Source organism: Moschus berezovskii, chromosome 2 (assembly GCF_049115385.1).
Source record: "Moschus berezovskii isolate FMDL1 chromosome 2, NW_MosBer_1.0, whole genome shotgun sequence".
Lineage (NCBI taxonomy): Eukaryota > Metazoa > Chordata > Mammalia > Artiodactyla > Moschidae > Moschus > Moschus berezovskii.
In genome coordinates, this window is record NC_142461.1 from 108,394,063 (window position 1) to 108,414,389 (window position 20,327).

At 38.5% G+C, this 20,327-nt stretch overlaps 1 protein-coding gene across 1 annotated transcript in view; it reads right to left on the reverse strand.

Moving 5' to 3' along the window:
* Window positions 1–1,501: 1,501 nt before the first annotated feature.
* The window catches only part of TTC21B (tetratricopeptide repeat domain 21B), a 124,575-nt gene continuing 105,749 nt past the window's right edge, over window positions 1,502–20,327 (reverse strand). Inside the window, exons 26-29 of the mRNA XM_055398931.2 lie at window positions 14,491–14,715; window positions 10,406–10,526; window positions 4,976–5,043; window positions 1,502–3,569 (exon numbers count right to left, since the gene is read on the reverse strand). Of these exons, the coding sequence (XP_055254906.1) occupies window positions 3,492–3,569; window positions 4,976–5,043; window positions 10,406–10,526; window positions 14,491–14,715 (492 nt within the window). The 3' untranslated portion in view covers window positions 1,502–3,491. The remainder of the gene's footprint in view (window positions 3,570–4,975; window positions 5,044–10,405; window positions 10,527–14,490; window positions 14,716–20,327) is intronic.

Below are 20,327 nucleotides of genomic sequence, written 5' to 3' on the forward strand. Positions count from 1 at the left end.
TCCTGGTCAAAGGATGAAACCTTAATTCATACTGCCAAATTGCCCTTCAGAAGGGGGCATAACACTTCTACCAACAGAGGATGAATGTGCTGTTCTTCTTGCACTGTTGCCAATCTTTCACTAAAAACAAACTAACAAAATTGCATTTTCTACTTTATCAGCACTAGCACAGGGTCCATGATCCTGTTAAAAGGCTCTTCACTTATCACCAGACCCAAACTAGGAGAGAGTTCCTCTCAGTTTTAACTGGTCTTTTGGTTTCCATAGTGATTCTATTATCTACCCTAGTGTAAAGTTTAACCTAGCTTCCTCAGCTGTCCATGCATAAAACCCTTCTTTCCAGAATTGCTCTAGGTTCTTGACTTCTGGAAAAGAAAGCTATTTCCTTTTGGGATCTAGTTCTTCATACTACCTGACCTGAGGTCAAAGGACATTGAACTTACGACTGCTTCCTTATTAAGAGGGCGGTGGTATTCAAACCCCAGATTCACAGAAAATTCTTTCATTCATGTTGTGTCCTTCCTTCTCCATCTTACGTGTGGACCCTAAACTCTCACTGAACATGCTATGGGAACTGATTCCTTCAAGTAGCAGTTCAGTTCGAGTTCCAGCTTTCCTGGATGTGTGATCTCGGGCATGTGAACAAGAAAAACATCAGAGATTAGCAAGTGCTAAATAGAGGGTTTAAATATGGTGACAGAGTACAGACTGACATGACAGCTACTTTATAGAGTATCAGGGGACATGGACAGCGTCTCTGAGCAGGTGATTAATAAACTGATAACCGAGTGAAAGAAAGAATAAGCCTAGAGAGGGAAGCTTGGAGACAGTGAGTTGGGGATTAGGGAGAGGAGAGCTGGGAGAGAATTCCAGTAGAGGAGGGAAGGGTAAGTCTGTTCAAAAATTAGATGAAGTGAGATTTATACATGTAGAGTGCAACATAATTTCCGGTTGGGGCTGGAAGAGTGAGAGAGAAAGAGGCAAGAAGGGACGGGGAGACCATGCATGAGAATTCCTGACTCCTGTGTGCCTGTGCTTCGGGGCCTGACTGGTTCTGTCAGTCTCACCTTTGTCCTTGTTGGCTCTTTTCTCCTGTGAAGGTTCTTCTCAGTTGCAACTACTACTTGACCCTGTTCAGTTTATAATAACAGAGCTGCTATTTATTAAGAGCCTAAGTGAGTAAGATTCATTATAGGTTTTATGTGAGTTCTCTCATTTAATTCTTAACAACAACCCAAGGAAGGTTATTATCCTGACATGCTTCTTTATGGATGAGAAAACCATAAAGAAAACCGAGGCTCAGAGAGCCGATGTAGCTTGAGCAAGGTGAACCATCTCGTAAGTAGCAGAGTCAAACTTTAGACCTAGGACGGCCTGGCTTCAGGTCCACTTTCCTGACCGCTGCACCACACTGCTGCTCGCTCAGGCTTCTCTTTAGTAGTTTCCACATCTTACAAACGTTCCCTCCACTCAGCTCTTGTTCCTCATTACCTAGCCATCTCTGGGATAGAACACTCAGTTTCATCTGCTAGCCGGGTGCAGATAAGAGAATGTTTCTTTCAGACACAGTCTCTCTTAGTTATGGAAAGCATCTCAGTTTAGGAAAGGCTGGTGTGAAATCCAGGTTCTGACAATTTTTCTGTGAGCTTGGGCCAATTTTAGATTGAGCTTCATCTCATTATCTGAAAAATATGATTTCTCTAGAGAGTTTATTGAGAAATAAAAGACATACTTTAAAGAAAGTTCCTAGGATAGTATCTAACAAATGGCAGGATAAGTGGCTGCTTAAGAAACAAAAACAAACTCCTCATTCAATAGATAGGACAACAGATTTGGAAATGTCTTGCTGGGAAAACAGATGTTCTACTTTCTCCATCCAATTTCCATGTTTCTAGCATTCTACAATGCAGGCTCATTGGAACTGCTAAGGGTATTTTGTTGTATTATGTCCTTAACAATGTCCATTCAGGTTGAAAGTTTCTTCCCCCTAAATTACAGACAAAGATAATGTGTCACAGTGCCAGATTTGTCAAACAGCGATAATGATATCTGTATTATAGGACTGTGAGGACAAAATGTAATAAGACATGGGAGTGTCTTAACAAACATGAAATATTTCATAAATGCTCTAATTATGAAACATTTCCATGAAACACCATAACTAAAAATGATTAGAAATCTTATAACACATAATTGGAATTAAAAGGACTCTGGAAACTTAGAGAAGTGATTTGAAATAAGAATGTAACTCAAAAGAAATAAACATGAAGTACTTTAGGAAAAGGAAGTGACTTTTAAAAACTGAAAATGCAGTTAAAAGGGAAGACTGTTTACTGTATTTTTTAAAGCAACTGAAAAAAGATGTAGATACACTAAAAATGATGCTAAGAATTGAGTTTATGAAGATCAGGTTTATGCTGTGCTGCTGTGCTCAGATACTGTAGCCCACCAGGCTCCTCTGTCCATGGGCTTCTCTAGGCTAGAATACTGGAGTGGGCTGCCATTCCCTTCTCCAGGGTATCTTCCTGACCCAGAGATTGAACCCGCATCTCTTGAGTCTCCTGCATTGGCAGGCAGGTTCTTTACCACTAGTGCCATCTGGAAAGGTTAAGTTCAATTCAGTGTGAACAGTAAGTAACTCTCGCAGGTTGGGGGTAGAAATGCTAGGGATAGTGGGGTATGCGGTTGCTTTTTACATGGTGTGCTTCGTGAGTCCCTGCTGACTGAAAATATTCTCTACCAGGTGTCACAGTGTCTAAAGTTACACCAAAAGACCTTGTTTTTGGGCTAAGGTTAAATATTGTTATAAAGGTCTACCTATTTAATTTCAGGTAATGGTTATTTCTTAAAAGAACCTCACTGGCATTAAAAGCAGGAAGAATCAATTCAACAAAGAAGGGGAACTCACAAACACTATTTATACTTTTCCAAAAGATTCTTCTAAGAAAGTCAGTTTCTGTAGTACTATGCGTTAACATGGGTAGTTTACCCTGAAGTTGCAAAACTTCACCATGTGTTTTGAGTTCATGAATTTCATAAAATGTTTATTAAAAATATGTTTTCTTTTTTATAAATATTTACATGGAAACTTCCTCAAACCTTTGAAATAACAGAGAATATCACAAAAATGTTTAACAGAGACCAATAGGATTTTAAACGTATTTCCTGAAAGAAACAATATTCCTTAGAAAAGATATAGGGTACTTACCTACCTAGATTTTAACAAAATATTCTTTATAGAAATGGGTTATAATCTTTACCACAGAAACACCAAATCTGCACCTAATCAAGAGAATCAATTAAATAAACCAGCTCTCATTCACTTTCTCCACTGAAAGACATCCATTTAACAGAGTGTTTCTCTTTATATGCAACAGCAGCCTCTGCTGGAGAAAGTATGCTTTATAATACAAAGTATTAGCTTAAATCTATTTTGGACTGGAAGAACTAAGATTCTTTCCATTTCTTGCTTTGAAAAGTTAAAATAATTTTCAAGGTCTTAAAGATGTGCGAGCCTTATCAAGTATATCCTTTCTGATTTTGGGGTAAGTTGGATGTGCTTCAAGAACCTGCAAACACAAACAAAATAAAACAAAAACTTATAATTCATTATCAAGAACTGGGGAGCCACAAAACTTACTAGCAATGGCATTACAGTTGAGATTACATTACAATAATAATAATGCAAATACAACAACACCTTTTAAAGGTGACATCTGAGATGTGACATGATGACTTATTTCTATTAACAGTAAATAGATGAAAATGGTAAAAATGTACCACTACATGTGGAAAATACAACAAATATAATTATTTCCTTAATAAATCAGTTATAGAAAACAATTATGATCAATGATTTAAGATACTTTTTAAAATTTAGCTATTTATGCATGATATTTAACAAATCCTTAGAGATATTTTCACCCAGGAGTACACATAAGATTTACCTGGAATGATTTTGAAACATACAAATTTCCAGGTCTAGTGAGTTGAAGAGTAGGGTGATAGTCATAAAGAAAGAAAAATAAAAACTCCACAAATGACTCTAATATATAACCTTAACCTTAACGTGAAACATTGCCTTACACAGAGATTCAGTAATCAATAGCAATCACTGGAGCCAAGTATTCACTATAATGATGCTGACACAGTTATCTGGGATAAGGTACACTACATTATTCTCTGCTAACGTGCTTTTCTTGGAGCTCCCAACAACATTTAGTACAATGCCTTGTATGAATATCAATGGGACAATGTATATATAAAGAAATTGCAAATTCTAAAACTGCAACTCAAAAATTTGTCATTTAGCAAGGGATCATCTAGTCAGAAATCAATTGTCAGTCGCTCAATCATGTCTGCTGCTTTGCAACCCCATGGACTATAGCCTGCCAGGTTCCTCTGTCCATAGAATTGTCTAAGCAATAAAACTGGAGTGGGTAGTCATTCCCTTCTCCAGCGGATCTTCCCAATTCAGGGATTGAACTCCGGTCTCCTGCATTGCAGGGAGAGTCTTTACTGTCTGAGCCATCAAGGAAGCCCAGAAATCAGTTACAGAAATGTAACTGATTGGCTTCTAAATAACAAAAATACCTCTTTAATTTATAAATCTGAATCCTCTAATAACCAGACTTGGACACAAACATAAGAACTCCTATTCCGAACAATGACCTGGAGAATCTATAATAATCTTCAGGTATTTTCTGATTCAAGGATTAAGTTTGTTTAACATGCTTCTCCTTTAGCTTCCTCCTTTAAATTGACAAACCTTATTTGAGTCCTAATTAAAAACATGTTTTTAAGTAAACTTTATTTTCTAAACTTTGAAAACCAGTAATTTCTTCCGGGTGTATCCGACGAGGCACTGAACCAAAATAGTACATCCTCTATCTCTATTCATGCACAACTTGATATTAAACAAAAGTAGGAAAGAGCACATCTGAAAAATTTTAAGAAATATAAATTTAAGTGTTACCTGGTGACATACGTCAATTGCATCCACATATCTTTTTGCTTTTAAGTAATTAAATGCCAGTTTGTATCCTGTAAAGACAAAACCCCCAGCAATGATACAGTATTATTTATTTATAGAGCACACTGTTAATATTCCCTTTCTTGGCTTCCTCCTTTGTTTGCTTATGCTAATATTAGAGAATCTTAGTGGAGGGTGATGTCTGAACTATGATAGAAATGATAACAGAAGGTGGGGTGATATAAAAGAACAGGCACCAAAGAAAAGTTGGAGTTGGAGCAAGACCACTGCTGGGCTAGAAGATGGCTGGCCATCCTACAAATACGGTTTTGCAACTTACTAGAAAAGTCCCATTTGTTTCAGATTACAGTAAAAACTGATCATAGAGTGGTAAGTGATAACACAGCTATTCCTTTACACAGTACTGATGTACTTAATTAACACATCAGGCAAACTGGTTCCTGAGGTTTACATTCTGTTAGGAAAGAATGCACGTTATTTAAATAATTATGGAAGTATGTGAATGATTTCAAAACTGAGATAAATGCTATGAAATAAAGGCACAGGCCAAGAGCACTGTAATAAGAAATCTGGGGTGGATGTCAGGCAATGTGTGAAACCTGAAGGAAGAGGCATAATGTAGGCCAAGGGGGTGGGGAGAAAGAATTCTGTTAGGCAAAGAGAACTGCACATGGAAAGGCCAGTGGTAGAGGGAGACACAGCAGCCAATTGGACCTGAAGTGCAGGAGGAGCAGAGGGCAGTGCAGGGTTGGCGGGGGGTGACTCAGAAGGCAGAGGATTAGTCACCAGATGGCCACGTCAGCCACATGTGATGTTGAAATGGCACATTGCAAGGGTTATTTATTTATTTAAAATTTTAGCTATTTATTTTTGGCTGCACTGGGTCTTACTGTGCACATGCTTTCCCTAGGAACTGCAATGAGTGGGCTTTCTCTAGGTGTGATGAGCAGGAGCTACTCTTTAGTTGCGGCGTGTGGGCTTTTCACTGTGTTTTCTCTTGTAGAGTACAGGTTCTAGGTGCGCCGGCTCAGAAGTTGTGGTGCATGGGCTTAGTTGCCCCACAGCATGTGGAATATTCCCAGATCAGGGATTGAACCCATGTCCCCTGCGTTGGCAGGCAGATTCTTAAACAGTTGGACCACCGGGGAAGTCCAAATACTAACATTTTTGAAGAAAGTTTTAATACATTCTTAAATAACCACTGTTCTGTAATAAGAATGCCAATTTCATCTCCTTAGTTTCTTCAGTAGTAAGCAAACTAAGGAGATGAAAAAGTAGATTCAATAAATAAGATATAACACAATGTAAAATAATATGTAACTAATAAATAATATATTTTGCTTTACCACTTAAAAATATGAGAAGGAAATTTGAATGCTGCTCTTGGACTTTAATCAAAGGACCCTTGAAGAAAATTTTTGGAATTTCAAAACAATGTTTTAAAAGAATTATTGGCTAATGCAATTATGGTAGCAAGAAGGAAGGAATAGAAATTATCTAAAATTCACAGTATTCAATTCACACACACAAACACATACACAATTAGAAATGTCCAAGATGAAAATAGTATCAGAGAGGTAAACTTGATATCATTAGGAAGGAATTATAAAACAGAATAATAAATAGTTTGTGACATTTAAAAAGGAAAACAACTTAAAGATGTCATGCCAAATATGGAAACTAAAGCCAAAAAAACCTGGATATAACTTTTGGTTTCCAGATTCCTGACTAGCTTTGAGACCTTAAGCAAGTCACCAATAGCTATCAATTTCAAGTTTCTACACCCTAAAATGGGGAGATAACCCTGCTATCTCTTAACGTAAATTTAAAGATCAAATGAAATACTTGTGAAATGCTTTAAAAAATTTCAGAGTACCACACAAATACTAATGTTTTTTTTTTAAACTGTGTAAACACTAAATTAGAAGCACAAAGTTGTCATACTGAAACAAACTCGATCGATCATTTCCTTAAAAAAAAAACTTTAGAGAGGAAATGAAGAGCTACACAAGGCAAAGAACATGTGTACCACAGTCATCACACCTGTCAGGCTTCTAAGAAGTCAACTCTTTGTGTAATCAGGAAAAAAGAAAATGAGGGGAGAGAGCTTGAGCTCGTGAAAGCGAAAAAACAAAAACACGAACAGTGTAAACAGCCTAGTGACTGTTGCATAACCCGGGAACGGCTGTGAAGAGAAACACGGCTGGTCTCGCAGTGGATCTCAGCTCCTGGCGTCTTTCACAGTGACAGTGCTCAAGCCTGAATTCTATGAAGAGAACACAGCTATGGTTTTTAGGATTTCCTGACAAATGAAAAAAAATGCATCATGAAACTTGCCAGAAAGCCTGGGAGTATTGGATGCAATGATAATCTTAAAAAAAGAAATGATAAGAATTAATTGAGAGCCTCAGAGAAATGTCTGTTAAAGAGAGGTCAGAGGAGCTGATAAAATCACCTATAAAGTTCAAAGAGAATCACCTATAAAGTTCAAAGTGAAAGAACGAGTGACCTGGAACCTATCTGCTGGTCTTTGAAGGAACAGAATATTTTAATAATTAAACTTCTAATTGCATTCCTTCTGGGGAATGAAGCATCGGAGTTACATATATTTTAAGGATTTTAAGGAATTTTCACATTACAAGCTGACTTTATTCTGTAACATGAACAAAACCCGAAAAGGAAAAATACTATCTACAAATTAGTTTCTGTGCTCTGAAGAAGTCTAGTAAAATAACAGACCTGAGAAAAATAAAAGGTAGGGAAAGTCCTGAACTGACAGCAGTAAGTTTAAAGATGACCCATCTGACTGTAAATTACATCTGAGTCATTACTGTGACACAGATGCAAAAAGACAGATGTCATCTTGAGTTGAATTATCAACTACTCAATGCATCATTTAAAAAAAAAGCTTCATTATACATACAATTCGTTCTTAAATCACACTTAACAACTTTTTCATTTCTAGTACAACAGATCAGGGCTTCCCTGGTGGCTCAGAGGGTAAAGTGTCTGCCTGCAATGCAGGAGACTCAGGTTCGATCCCTGGGTCAGGAAGATCCCCTGGAGAAAGAAATGGCAACCCACTCCAGTACTCTTCCCTGGAAAATCCCATGGACAGAGAAGTCTGGTAGGCTACAGTCCATGGGGTCGCAAAGAGCCGGACACGACTGAGCGACTTCACTTTCACAACAGATCAGGAGGGACATGGACAAATATAATAGCCTTTTCCAAACTGATTTGGCCATGAAATCTAATCTCTTCACAGTCAACTCTCTTTTTTAAAGAAGTAAGTATCAGTATCTCACGCAGCATTCCAAGGCAAGTTTGGGAAATACTATTTGAGAGTTTCCAGGAGACAGCACGGAGGGTGAAAGACTTGAAAGCAAGTCTTGGGAAGAATGAAGAAGTGCCTGAGAATGGTCTGGAGAGACATGACAGAGTTTGCAGTTTGAGGGCTATTATGTATAAGCGGGGAAGAACTCTGTGGGTTGCTCCAGAGAACAGACAGGGCAGTGTCAATGAAGGTGATTTCAGCTCAACACAAAGAAAGAGAGGCCTAGGGGTGAGCTCGCTCACAACGTGGGTGTCAGTGGTCACTAAGTATATTCCAGGTGCTGCCCATCTGTTAGGGACGCTGGCGACTAGCCTTCCTCAAACCAGTAGTCTACCACTGGGACAGGATGATGTTTCCAGATGCTCAGGGGAAAAAAAGTTCCATAGTCAACTTATCGTGGGAAACATGTTCTCTACGTGATATCTGCCACAATGCATATTAGGGCTTAGAGTCTTCGAGAAGTTCTGCAGTAAAGCAACAAGCAGAACTTGACTTAATGCAATGTTTTTCTCATTTCTTCACAATGAACACTTTCTCCCACAGTATTACATTTTTCAATTAGAGGGTGAAGGGAGAAAAAGGGGCAGAATTAGATTAGATGTCCTCATCTCACATGGTAGTAAAGTAATGCTCAAAATTCTCCAAGCCTGGCTTCAGCAATACGTGAACCATGAACTTCCAGATGTTCAAACTGGTTTTAGGAAAGGCAGAGGAACCAGATCAAATTGCCAACATCCGCTGGATCATGGAAAAAGCAAGAGTGTTCCAGAAAAACATCTATTTCTGCTTTATTGACTATGCCAAAGCCTTTGACTGTGTGGATCACAAAAAACTGTGGAACATTCTGAAAGAGATGGGAATACCAGACCACCTGACCCGCCTCTTGAGAAACCTATATGCAGGTCAGGAAGCAACAGTTAGAACTGGACATGGTACAACAGACTGGTTCCAAATCAGGAAAGGTGTATGTCAAGGTTGTATATTGTCACCCTGCTTATTTAACTTATATGCAGAGTATATCATCAGAAACGCTGAGCTGGAGGAAGCACGAGCTGGAATCAAGATTGCCGGGAGAAATATCAATAACCTCAGATATGCAGATGACACCACCCTTATGGCAGAAAGTGAAGAGGAACTAAAAAGCCTCTTGATGAAAGTGAAAGAGGAGAGTGAAAAAGTTGGCTTAAAGCTCAACATTCAGAAAACTAAGATCATGGCATCTGGTCCCATCACTTCATGGGAAATAGATGGGGAAACAATGTCAGACTTTATTTTTGGGCTCCAAAATCACTGCAGATGGTGATTGCAGCCATGAAATTAAAAGACGTTACTCCTTGGAAGGAAAGTTATGACCAACCTAGACAGCATATTAAAAAGCAGAGACATTACTTTGCCAACAAAGGTCCGTCTAGTCAAGGCTATGGTTTTTCCAGTGGTCATGTATGGATGTGAGAGTTGGACTGTGAAGAAAGCTGATCGCCGAAGAATTGATGCTTTTGAACTGTGGTGCTGGAGAAGCCTCTTGAGAGTCCCTTGGACTGCAAGGAGATCCAACCAGTCCATTCTAAAGGAGATCAATCCTGGGTTTTCACTGGAAGGACGGATGCTAAAGCTGAAACTCCAATACTTTGGCCACCTCATACGAAGAGTTGACTCATTTGAAAAGATTCTGATGCTGGGAGGGATTGTGGGCAGGAGGAGAAGGGGACGACAGATGATGAGATGACTGGATGGCATCACCGACTCGATGGACACGAATCTGAGTGAATCTCAGGAGCTGGTGATGGACAGGGAGGCCTGGCGTGCTGCAATTCATGGGGTCGCAAAGAGTCCGACATGACTGAGCAACTGAACTGAAGGCAACTGAGGTCGAGTTTGAATCTCAGCAAACTATACCTAATACATTAGTAGCCAATAATCTATTATGAATGTAAAATTTATTTCTTAGGAATGACAAAGGATGTTGGCTGTTAATGTATATTTTGTCCTTAACAAGAAAATCAAATTCATTTAAATGAACCTTTACACATAAAACCCACGTTTTCGGTGAAAACCATGTGTTCAAATTTTAAACTCACCTACTGCTGGATTTGTCTGGTTGCCATGTTTCCATGCCATCTCATAGTTTAGGGCAGCGTCCATATATGCTTGCTCTTTTTCCATAATGTAGCCTATATATTCATAAGCTTTGCAGCATGACTAAAAATAAATACAGGTTGTGTCAATAGATTAAGCTTGATATCACTAAGATTTTATGGAGTGCTCATGACTATAGAGGTCAATCATATTAACTTATTTAAATGGCCCATAAAACAGTGGTTTTCAATCTTGGCTATGCAATCACATCGTCTATGGGACTTAAAAAGATTCTGATGCCAAGCCCCTATCCCAAACCTACAGAATCAGGATTTCTGAGTGAGAGGGAAGGACATGTTTTATACATATACTTAACACTTTTTATTACAAATAATTTTAACAGATATAGAAAAAACAGTATAATGGACCCCATGAATCCATTTCTTTAACGATTAACACCTAATACTGTCTCACTTCTACCCCATATTTGTCCCTCTGTATTGTCAGATAAAAAATCCTCAGATACTATATCATTGCATTCATAAATATTTTAGTCTATCTCTTTAAGGACTTTCTTTAATCATAACCACAAATTATCATACCTAAAATATAACAACTCCTTGACATTACCAAATATATAGTCACTAATCAAATTTCAAATAGCCTTAACATAATTTTTTGTTTGCTTGTCAGGATGAGGATCTAAATAAGGCCCAGACACTGTGACTGGTTTGAAATGTCCCTAAGCTTCCTTTTGATCTAGAGGTTTCCTCTGTCTCTCTCTCTTTCCTTGCAATTAAATGTAGAAAAAATATGAATGTTTATCCTAGATTTTCTTACAGCCCAGATTTAGTTGAGTGCATCCTTGTGGTAGTTATATAATACATTCCTATGTCGTTGATATTTCCTGGAAATTGTATTAGATCTAGAGGTTTGGATCTGATTTTGATTTGGGAGAAAGAGATGAAGCTACTTACTTCATAGATCACTGCTCTGCCAAGCCACACTGCTCCTCAGGAAAAAGCAAAAATGCACAATGCTGTATACATGTTTTTCGGTATCTTATAATTGCTATTTTTTCCCCAGAATGTTAATTTTAAAAAATTTGAAAAACAGAAAAATAGGTATATTAAAACTCATATGTTGTTTATTTTTATATGTTATTTTTCTATTTACTGTAATTTTACTTTCCTTTAATTTAAGAAGATACACCACTAATATTTTCATGAAAACTATTAACCATTAAAAAATATAAACACTGGATCAGGGTACATACACATTTACCCTTTTGCTTAAGGCCTCCATATAGCTCAACACAGCACTGTAAAATCCTGTTTCACATTTTAATACTTTTTTAAAAATTTTTAAAAAATATTGCATATAAATGTCATTCATCTTGATTACTGTGATGTACTGAGTGTTTCCGTTCCGTTCCATTGCTCAGTCGTGTCCGACTCTATGCGACCCCGTGGACTGTAGCCTACCAGGCTTCTCCGTCCATGGGATTCTCCAGGCAAGAATACTGGAGTGGGTTACCGTTTCCTTCTCCAGGGGATCTTCCCGACCCAGGGATCGAACCCGGGTCTCCCGCATTGGAGGCAGACGCTTTAACCTCTGAGCCACCAGGGAAGCCCACTCACTTCCTAATACCATCACATTGGATGTTAGGATTTCAGCATATAAATTTAGGGGGACAACACTGAGTGTTTATGTCCCCCTAAATTTATATGCTGAAATCCTAACATCCAATGTGATGGTATTAGGAAGTGAGGCTTTGGGGAGGGTCATTTGGGTGGAGCAGTCCTGAATGGAATTAGTGCCCTTATAAAAGGGAGCCCAGAGAGCTCCTACTCTTTTTTCTGCCCTGTGAGGACACAATGAGAACTCAGTAGTCTGCAACAGGGAAGTGGGCCATCACCAGAACCTAATCATACTGGCACCCTCATCGTAGACTCCAGCATCTATTAACAAAACTGTGAGAATAAACTTCTGTTGTTTATATGTCAACCAGTCTCTGATACTTTGTTATAGCAGGATCACTTAAGATAATTACATTAAGTGTCCCTTTAAAGTTTGGACCCAGAGTGAGTGTTTCATTTGTCTCACCCCCAGTCTGACTCTGTCAGATAGTGTGTTCTTCATTCAGGAGGCACATAACGTGATGTTATACCCATTCATTAAATCATAATGGTTGGAAAATAGTGGCATTCTATCATTCTCTCCTCATTTCTTCATTAGCTGGACAACATCTATAATGAGAAACATCTCTTTTTCCATCATTTCATTTCCCAGCAGTATTATTCACACAGAAAAGGCAGAAGAGATACTTCTTTCCCTTTACTTGCCAGCTTTAGATAAGTTTATTAGCATATTTCAGTGGTGACCAATTAGGTTTTTTTTCTTTTATTTTTTATATCTTTGTAAACTCATGGATTTAAACATATTTGGTGTGTTATTTAATGCAGTCGTTATTGATGGCTGAAGTATCTCAACTTCGGCTAGTGGGAATGTCCTCAAGTTGGCTCTTGAGTCCCTGACATGACTCCAATCATCTCTGATAGCTTCCTCGCCATCTGGTATGACAGGATGGTTTAGTTGCATCTTGCACATTTCCTGCCCCAGATCTGGATGATCTCCATTTTTAAATTATATAATTCAAAGTTTCTAAGCTCCAGTTCCTGAATCTCATGCTTCCCATATGCCTAAATAACCATCATGTTCAACCTCTAAAGCAGCCATCATATTCAACCATGCAAGGTACTGCTGTCTGAGTTCTGGCAAATTGAAATTCTATATGTATAGAAACCTTAATTCCCATGAATTAATTACTTACAGAGGTCAGTTATTTGGCACTTTAGATTTTTTAAAGTCTATTAATAAGTATTGTGTTTTCTTAAGGCCAATGTAACTTAAATCACATTTACAAACCATAAGTTGATAAATGTCTTAATACTTTCAGTTTTTCAAGTCCCTAAAAAAGTAACTTAATAGTATTAGGTGATCATGACATCTCTTTAAAAAACAAATGATCCATTTTGAATTCTAATTGGCTCAAAGAGAATAAAACGTAGATTTACTATGATTAAGATTTTGAAGTAACTGATAAGAGTCCATAAAGATAAATACCCTTAAGTTTCTAAGTTGAGCACAATTATTTCTCAGTAAATAGGAACATTCTTAACAAAGGTCATAAAAAGACATCCTTTTGGGGGCAATTAAACACCAAAATGCACTGTTAGTAAAGAGCCTTAAATTCTAAGGACTTCAAGATTTTCAATTTTATACCTAATGATAACATTTTATTAAACAAATCAAATTAAATACTGAAAAGACTTCCCCCCATAAAATATATTATGCAGAGTGTATTCTAATAATGCGAAAACAACATGCAGCTGCAGTAAATTCATCAGGAGTATTTACTAGGAGGGACAGACGTCCGCAATTAATGTTCTTCAGTAATTTTCATTAGTTCTGGGATGAGATGGATAATCACAGGCAAATGCTTGACATTCCAAAACACTTTTGGTAAGTAGGGCAAACCACAGCTGAAACTTGAAACTGCATACATCTTTATTTTCAAGGGCAAATAGCTTTTTTATTATTAATGTTTATATCCTGATTGTGGTAGAAATAAACATTTAATTTTCCAAAAACACAGAGAAATTTCTAGAAATGGACCTCTCTAAAGACTATTATAGAATGTTTATACAACCAAGGCTAACAATCATTCTTTCTTCCTCAGTCTCCTACCCTGTAGACTTCCCTGGTAGCTCAGCTGGTAAAAAATTTGCCTGCAATGTAGGAGACTCTGGTTCAATTCCTGGGTCGGGAAGATCCCCTGAAGAAGGGACAGTCTACCTGCTCCAGTATTCTTGGGCTTCCCTGGTGGCTCAGATGGTAAAGAATCCACCTGCAATGCAGGACACCTGGGTTCAATCCCTGGGTTGGGAAGATCCCCGGGAGGAAGGCATGGTAACCCACTCCAGTATTCTTGCCTGGAGAATCCTCAAGAACAGAGGAGCCTGGCAGGCTATAGTCCACAGGGTCACAAAGAGTTGAACACAACTAAGCGCAGCACAGCACCTACCCTGTTATGCCGCAGGCACCGTTTTATCAGTTCCTCGGCCATGTCATATTTTGCTGACTGAATATAAATATCAGCAAGCAGCAGCCAACTCCTCTCAAAGTCCTCAGCATCAATAGGATTCCAGTTCATTTTTGCAATCCGCTTCAGCTGATTTCGGGCCCGGGGAGTTTGTTTCAAGATCATATGAGCTGTTGCCATTCCCAAAAGTGCTGGAACATGATCCTTCTGTAAGAAAACAGGCGTTTAGACCCCCAGATACACAAACATAAAATGTCTCATGTTTCAAAGAGAAACACATGGAAAGTAGCAAGTGCCACATAATATACGGACTAGCCTGTGGATTCTATCTCTGGCTTCACTTAAATACTGTGATATGGCCATTATTTAGCCCATCAACTAACCTCAAGCTACCAGGAAGAACCATCTGGTCAAGGGAATTCAGTAAGAAGGCAAGTGCCATAACCACACAATCCCAGGCAATAAGGACAACTTGATCTTTAATGGGATTGACTATTTTGGTTTTGTACAGAAATAGAAAAAAATAAAATTCTATCTCAATGTAGTCCTAATTGTACATTTATCATTCTGGTTCCTTAGTTATTTCACCTGTAAATCACATAACCAACAGAATGATATACCTACAAATGATATTCCTTACCTACACTGACTTCTATTGCTCCTTTCCCTATCCCTTTTCATTTTATTCAAAAGCCTTATCTTCCAATAAAGTGTGACCAGTGAAATGTTATTAAGGCATGCAATGAATTAATCACTTGGAAATTATATGAAATAAACTCATGCCTTAAAAGATGCCTTTAGATTTGGACTCTGCAGATCCTTAACATTGACTGTAAGAGAGATGTTATCATTTTAAAGACTGAGTTCAAAGTTAGAAAATGTCATTCTGTGAAATCAACAAACTAATAAAAACTGGTATAAAATGGAGAGGGGCTTCCCTAGTGGCTCAGTTGGTAAAGAATCCGTCTGCAGTGCAGGAGACCAGGGTTCGATCCCTGGGTTGAGAAGATAACCTGGAGAAGGAAATGGCAACCCACTCCAGTACTCTTGCCTGGAGAATTTCAGCTCTAGCCATCTATGCAGAAAATTAACATACCAAAATAATAATGAGTATGTATATGATAAAGCTAAAGTGCTTCTTAAATTTCAGCAGAGGGATGATGATGATTTTTTTTTGTATGTGTGTGCACAAATTTGCCAGTTCTTTTTTTCCCTTTAACTTTTTAAAAAATTTCATTATTATTATTTTTAACACCAGAAACATTTTGTATTGGGTATAGCTGACTAACAGTGTTGTGATAGTTTTAGGTGAACAGTGAAGGGACTTAACCATACATATACATGGATCCATCGCTCAGCTGCTAAAGAATCCACCTGTAACACAGGAGACACCGGTTTAATTCCTCGGTCAGGAAGATCTCCTGGAGAAAGGATAGGCTACCCACTCCAGTATTCTTGGGCTTTCCTGGTGGCTCTGATGGTAAAGAATCTGCCTCCAAGGCAGGAGACCTGGGTTTGATCCCTGGGTTGGGAAGATCCCCTTGAGGAAGGCATGGCAACCTACTCCAATATACTGGCTTGGAAAATCCCCATGAACAGAGAAGCCTGGTGGGGTTGCAAAGTGTCGGACACATTCTCCCCCAATCCAGGCTGGCACATAACATTGAGCAGAGTTCCGCATGTGCTATACTTTGTTGGTTATCCATTTTAAATATAGCAGAGTGTACATGACCTCACTAAAGTCCTTAACTATCACTTCCCCCTCCTGCAACCATGAGTTCATTTCTAATCTGTGAGTCTCTGTTTGGTAAGTAAGTGCATTTATATCATTACTTTTTAGATTCCAGATATAATGGATGTCATATGATATTTCTTCTTTTCTGATTTACTTTACTCAGTACAACACTCTCTAGGTCCATCCATGTTGTTGTAAATGGCATTATTTCATTCTTTTTAACGGCTGAGTAATATTCCATTGTATCTTCTTTATCCATTCTTCTGTTGATGGATATTTAGGTTGTTTCCATGTCCTGGCTATTGTAAACAGTGCTGCAAAGAACACTGGGGTGCATTTTTCTCTGGATATATGCTCAGGAATAGGATTGCAGGGTCATATAGTAGCTCCGTTTTTGGTTTTTTAAGGAACCTCTATACTGTTCTCTATAGAGGGTGTACCAATTTACATTCCCACCAACAGTGCAGGAGGGTTCCCTTCTCTCCACATGCTCCTCCAGCATTTGTGAATTTTTTGATGATAGCCATTCTGACCAGTGTGAGGTGATATCTCATTGTAGTTTTGACTTGCATTTCTCTAATAACTTAACAATGTTGAACATCTTTTCATGTGCCTATTGGTCTACTGTATATACTCTTTAGAGAAATGTCTCTTCAAGTCTTTGGCCCATTTTTTGAGTGGGTTGTTTGCTTTGATGCTATTAAGTGTCATAAGCTGTTTACAAATTTTGGACACTAATCCCTCATCAGTCACATCATTTGCAAATATTTTCTCCCAATCTGTGGGCTGTCTTTTCATTTTCTTTATTGTTTCCTTTGTTATGCAAAAGCTTTTGAGTTTAAGTAGGTCCCACTTATTTTTTTCTTTTACTTCCGCTATTCTGGTGGATGGACTGAAAAAGATATTGCTGTGATTTATGTCAGAGAGTATTCTGCCTATGCTTTCCTCTAATAGATTTAAAATGTTCAGTCTAACATTTAGGTCTTTAATCCATTTTGACTTATTTTTGTGTATGGAGTTAAGGAATAATCTAATTTCATTTTTTTTTTTTTTTTACATGTGGCTGTCCAATTTTCCTAGCACCGTTTGTGGAAGAGACTGTCTTTCTGACATTGTGTAGTTTTGCTTCCTTTGTTACAGATTAATTAACTACAGGTGCATAGGCTTATCTCTGGTGTTTTGGTATGCTGTTCCATTGATCTGTACTTCTATTTTTGTGCTAGTACCATGCTGTTTGGAGAAGGCAATGGCAAGCCACTCCAGTACTCTTGCCTAGAAAATCCCATGGATGGAGGAGCCTGGTAGGCTGCAGTCCTACCAGTCGAAAGCGACTTCACTTTCACTTTTCACTTTCACACATAGGAGAAGGAAATGGCAACCCACTCCAGTGTTCTTGCCTGGAGAATCCCAGGGAAGGGGGAGCCTGGTGAGTTTCCGTCTATGGGGTCACACAGAGTCGGACACGACTGAAGTGACTTAGCAGCAGCAGCAGCAGCAGCAGCAACCATGCTGTTTTGATGACTGTAGCTTTGTATTATAGTCTGAAGTCAGGATGCCTGATTCCTCTAGCTCTGTTATTCTTTCTCAAGATTGCTTTGAATATTTGGGGTCTTTTGTGTCTCCATACAAATTTTGAGACTTTTTTGTTCTATTTCTGTGAAAGATACCATTGGTAATTTGACAGGGACTGCACTGACTCTGTTGATTCCCTTTGGGGTAGCATAGTCATTTTGACAATATTGATTCTTCCAATCCACGAACATGGTACATCTTTCCATCTGTTTATGTCTTTTTTGATTTCATCAGAATCTTCTAGTGTTTGGAGTACAGGTCTTTTGTCTCTTTCATCATCATCAGTTCAGTCGCTCAGTCATATCCGCCTCTTTGTGACCCCATGAACTGCAGCACGCCAGGCCTCCCTGTCCATCACCAACTGCTTTAGAGTCTACCCAAACCCATGTCCATTAAGTTGGTGATGCCATCCAACCATTTCATCCTTTGTCTCCTTAGGTAGGCTTATTTCTAGATATTTTATTCTTTTTGATGTAATGGTAAATGGAATTGCTTCTTGAATTTCTCTTTCCACTCTTTCATTGTTAGTGTATAGAAATGCAACAGATATCTGTGTATTAATTTTGTAACCTGAAACTTTACCAAATTCACTGATGAGTTCTAGTTATTTTCCAGTAGCATCTTTAGGATCTTATATGTATAGTATCATGTCATCAGCAAACAGTGACAGTTTAACTTCTTCTTTTCCAACCTGGATTACCTTTACTTCTTTTTCTTCTCCGATTGCTATGGTTAGAACTTCCAAAACTATGTTGAATAAAAATGGTGAGAGTGATGCAGTTCAATACCAGAAAAATGAACCAACCCAATCCAAAAGTGGGTTGAAGAACTAAACAGACATTTCTCCAAACAAGATATACAGATGGCTAATAAACACATGAAAAAATGCTCAACATTACTCATTATTAGAGAAATGCAAATCAAAACCACAATGAGGCATCATCTCATGCCAGTCAGAATGACTGCCATCAAAAAGTCTACAAACAATAAATAATGGAGAGGGTGTGGAGAAAAGGGAACCCTCTTACACTGTTGGTGGGAACGCAAGCTGGTATGGGCTTCTCTGATAGCTCAGTTGGTAAAGAATCTGCCTGCAATGCAGGAGACCACAGTTCGATTCCTGGGCCAGGAAGATCCACTGGAGAAGGGATAGGCTACCCACTCCAGTATTCTTGGGCTTCCCTTATGGCTCAGCTGGTAAAGAATCTGCCTGCAATGTGGGAGACTTGGGTTTGATCCCTGGGTTGGGAAGATCCCCTGAAGAAGGGAAAGGTTACCCCTCCAGTATTCTGGCCTGGAAAATTCCATGCACTGTACAGTCCATGGGGTCACAGAGTTGGACGTGACTGACTTTCACTTCACTTTTCATAGCCAGTATGGAGAACAGTGTAGAGAATCCTTAAAAAAACTGGAAGTAGAACTGCCATACGACCCAGCAATCCCACTGCTGGGCATACACACTGAGGAAACCAGAACTGAAAGAGACACACATACCCCAGTGTTCACTGCAGCACTGTTTACAATAGCTAGGATATGGAAGCAACCTAGACGTCTGTCGGCAGACGAATGGATAAGGAAGTTGTGGTACATATACACAATGGAGTATTACTCAGCTATTAAAAAGAATGCATTTGAGTCAGTTCCAGTGTGGTGGATGAAACTGGACCCATTATACAGAGTGAAGTAGGTCAGAAAGAGAACACCAATACAGTATATTAACACATATATATGGAATTTGGAAAGACGGTAATGATGATTCTATATGCAGGACAGCAAAAGAGAGATGTAAAGAACAGACTTTTGGGAAAAAAAAATCACAATATTGTAAAGGAATTATCCACCAACTAAAATAAACAAATTTTTAAAAAAGTGGTGAGAGGGGACATCCTTGTCTTGTCCTGATCTTAGAAGGAATGCTTTCAGCTTTTCATCTCTGAGTATGATGCTAGCTGTAGGTTTGTCATATATGTCCTTCTTAACGTTGAATATATGTACCCTCTATGCCCACTTTATGAAGAGTATTTTTTATCATAAATGGGTGCTGAACTTTGTCAAAAGCCTTTTCTGCATCTATTGAGATGATCATATGGTTTCTATTCTTCAATTTGATGATACAGTGTACCACACTGATTGACTTGCAGATGTTGAAAAATCCTTGCATCGCTGGAATGAATCCTACTTATCATGGTGTATGATCTTTTAACATATTGCTGGATATGGACTGCTAGTATTCTGTTGAGAATTTCTACATCCATGTTCATCAGTGATACTGGCCTGTAATTTTCTTTTATTGTGGTATCTTTGGTTTTTCTAACAGGGTGATGGTGGCTTCATAAAATGAGTTGGGAAGTTTTCCTTCCTCCAAGACTTTTTGGAACAGTTCAGAAGCATAGGTGTTAACTCTTCTCTAAATTCACCTGTGAAGCTGTCAGGTCCTGGATTTTTGTTTGTTGGGAGGTTTTTAATCACAGCGTCAATTTCAAGGCTGGTGATTGGTCTGTTCACATTTTCT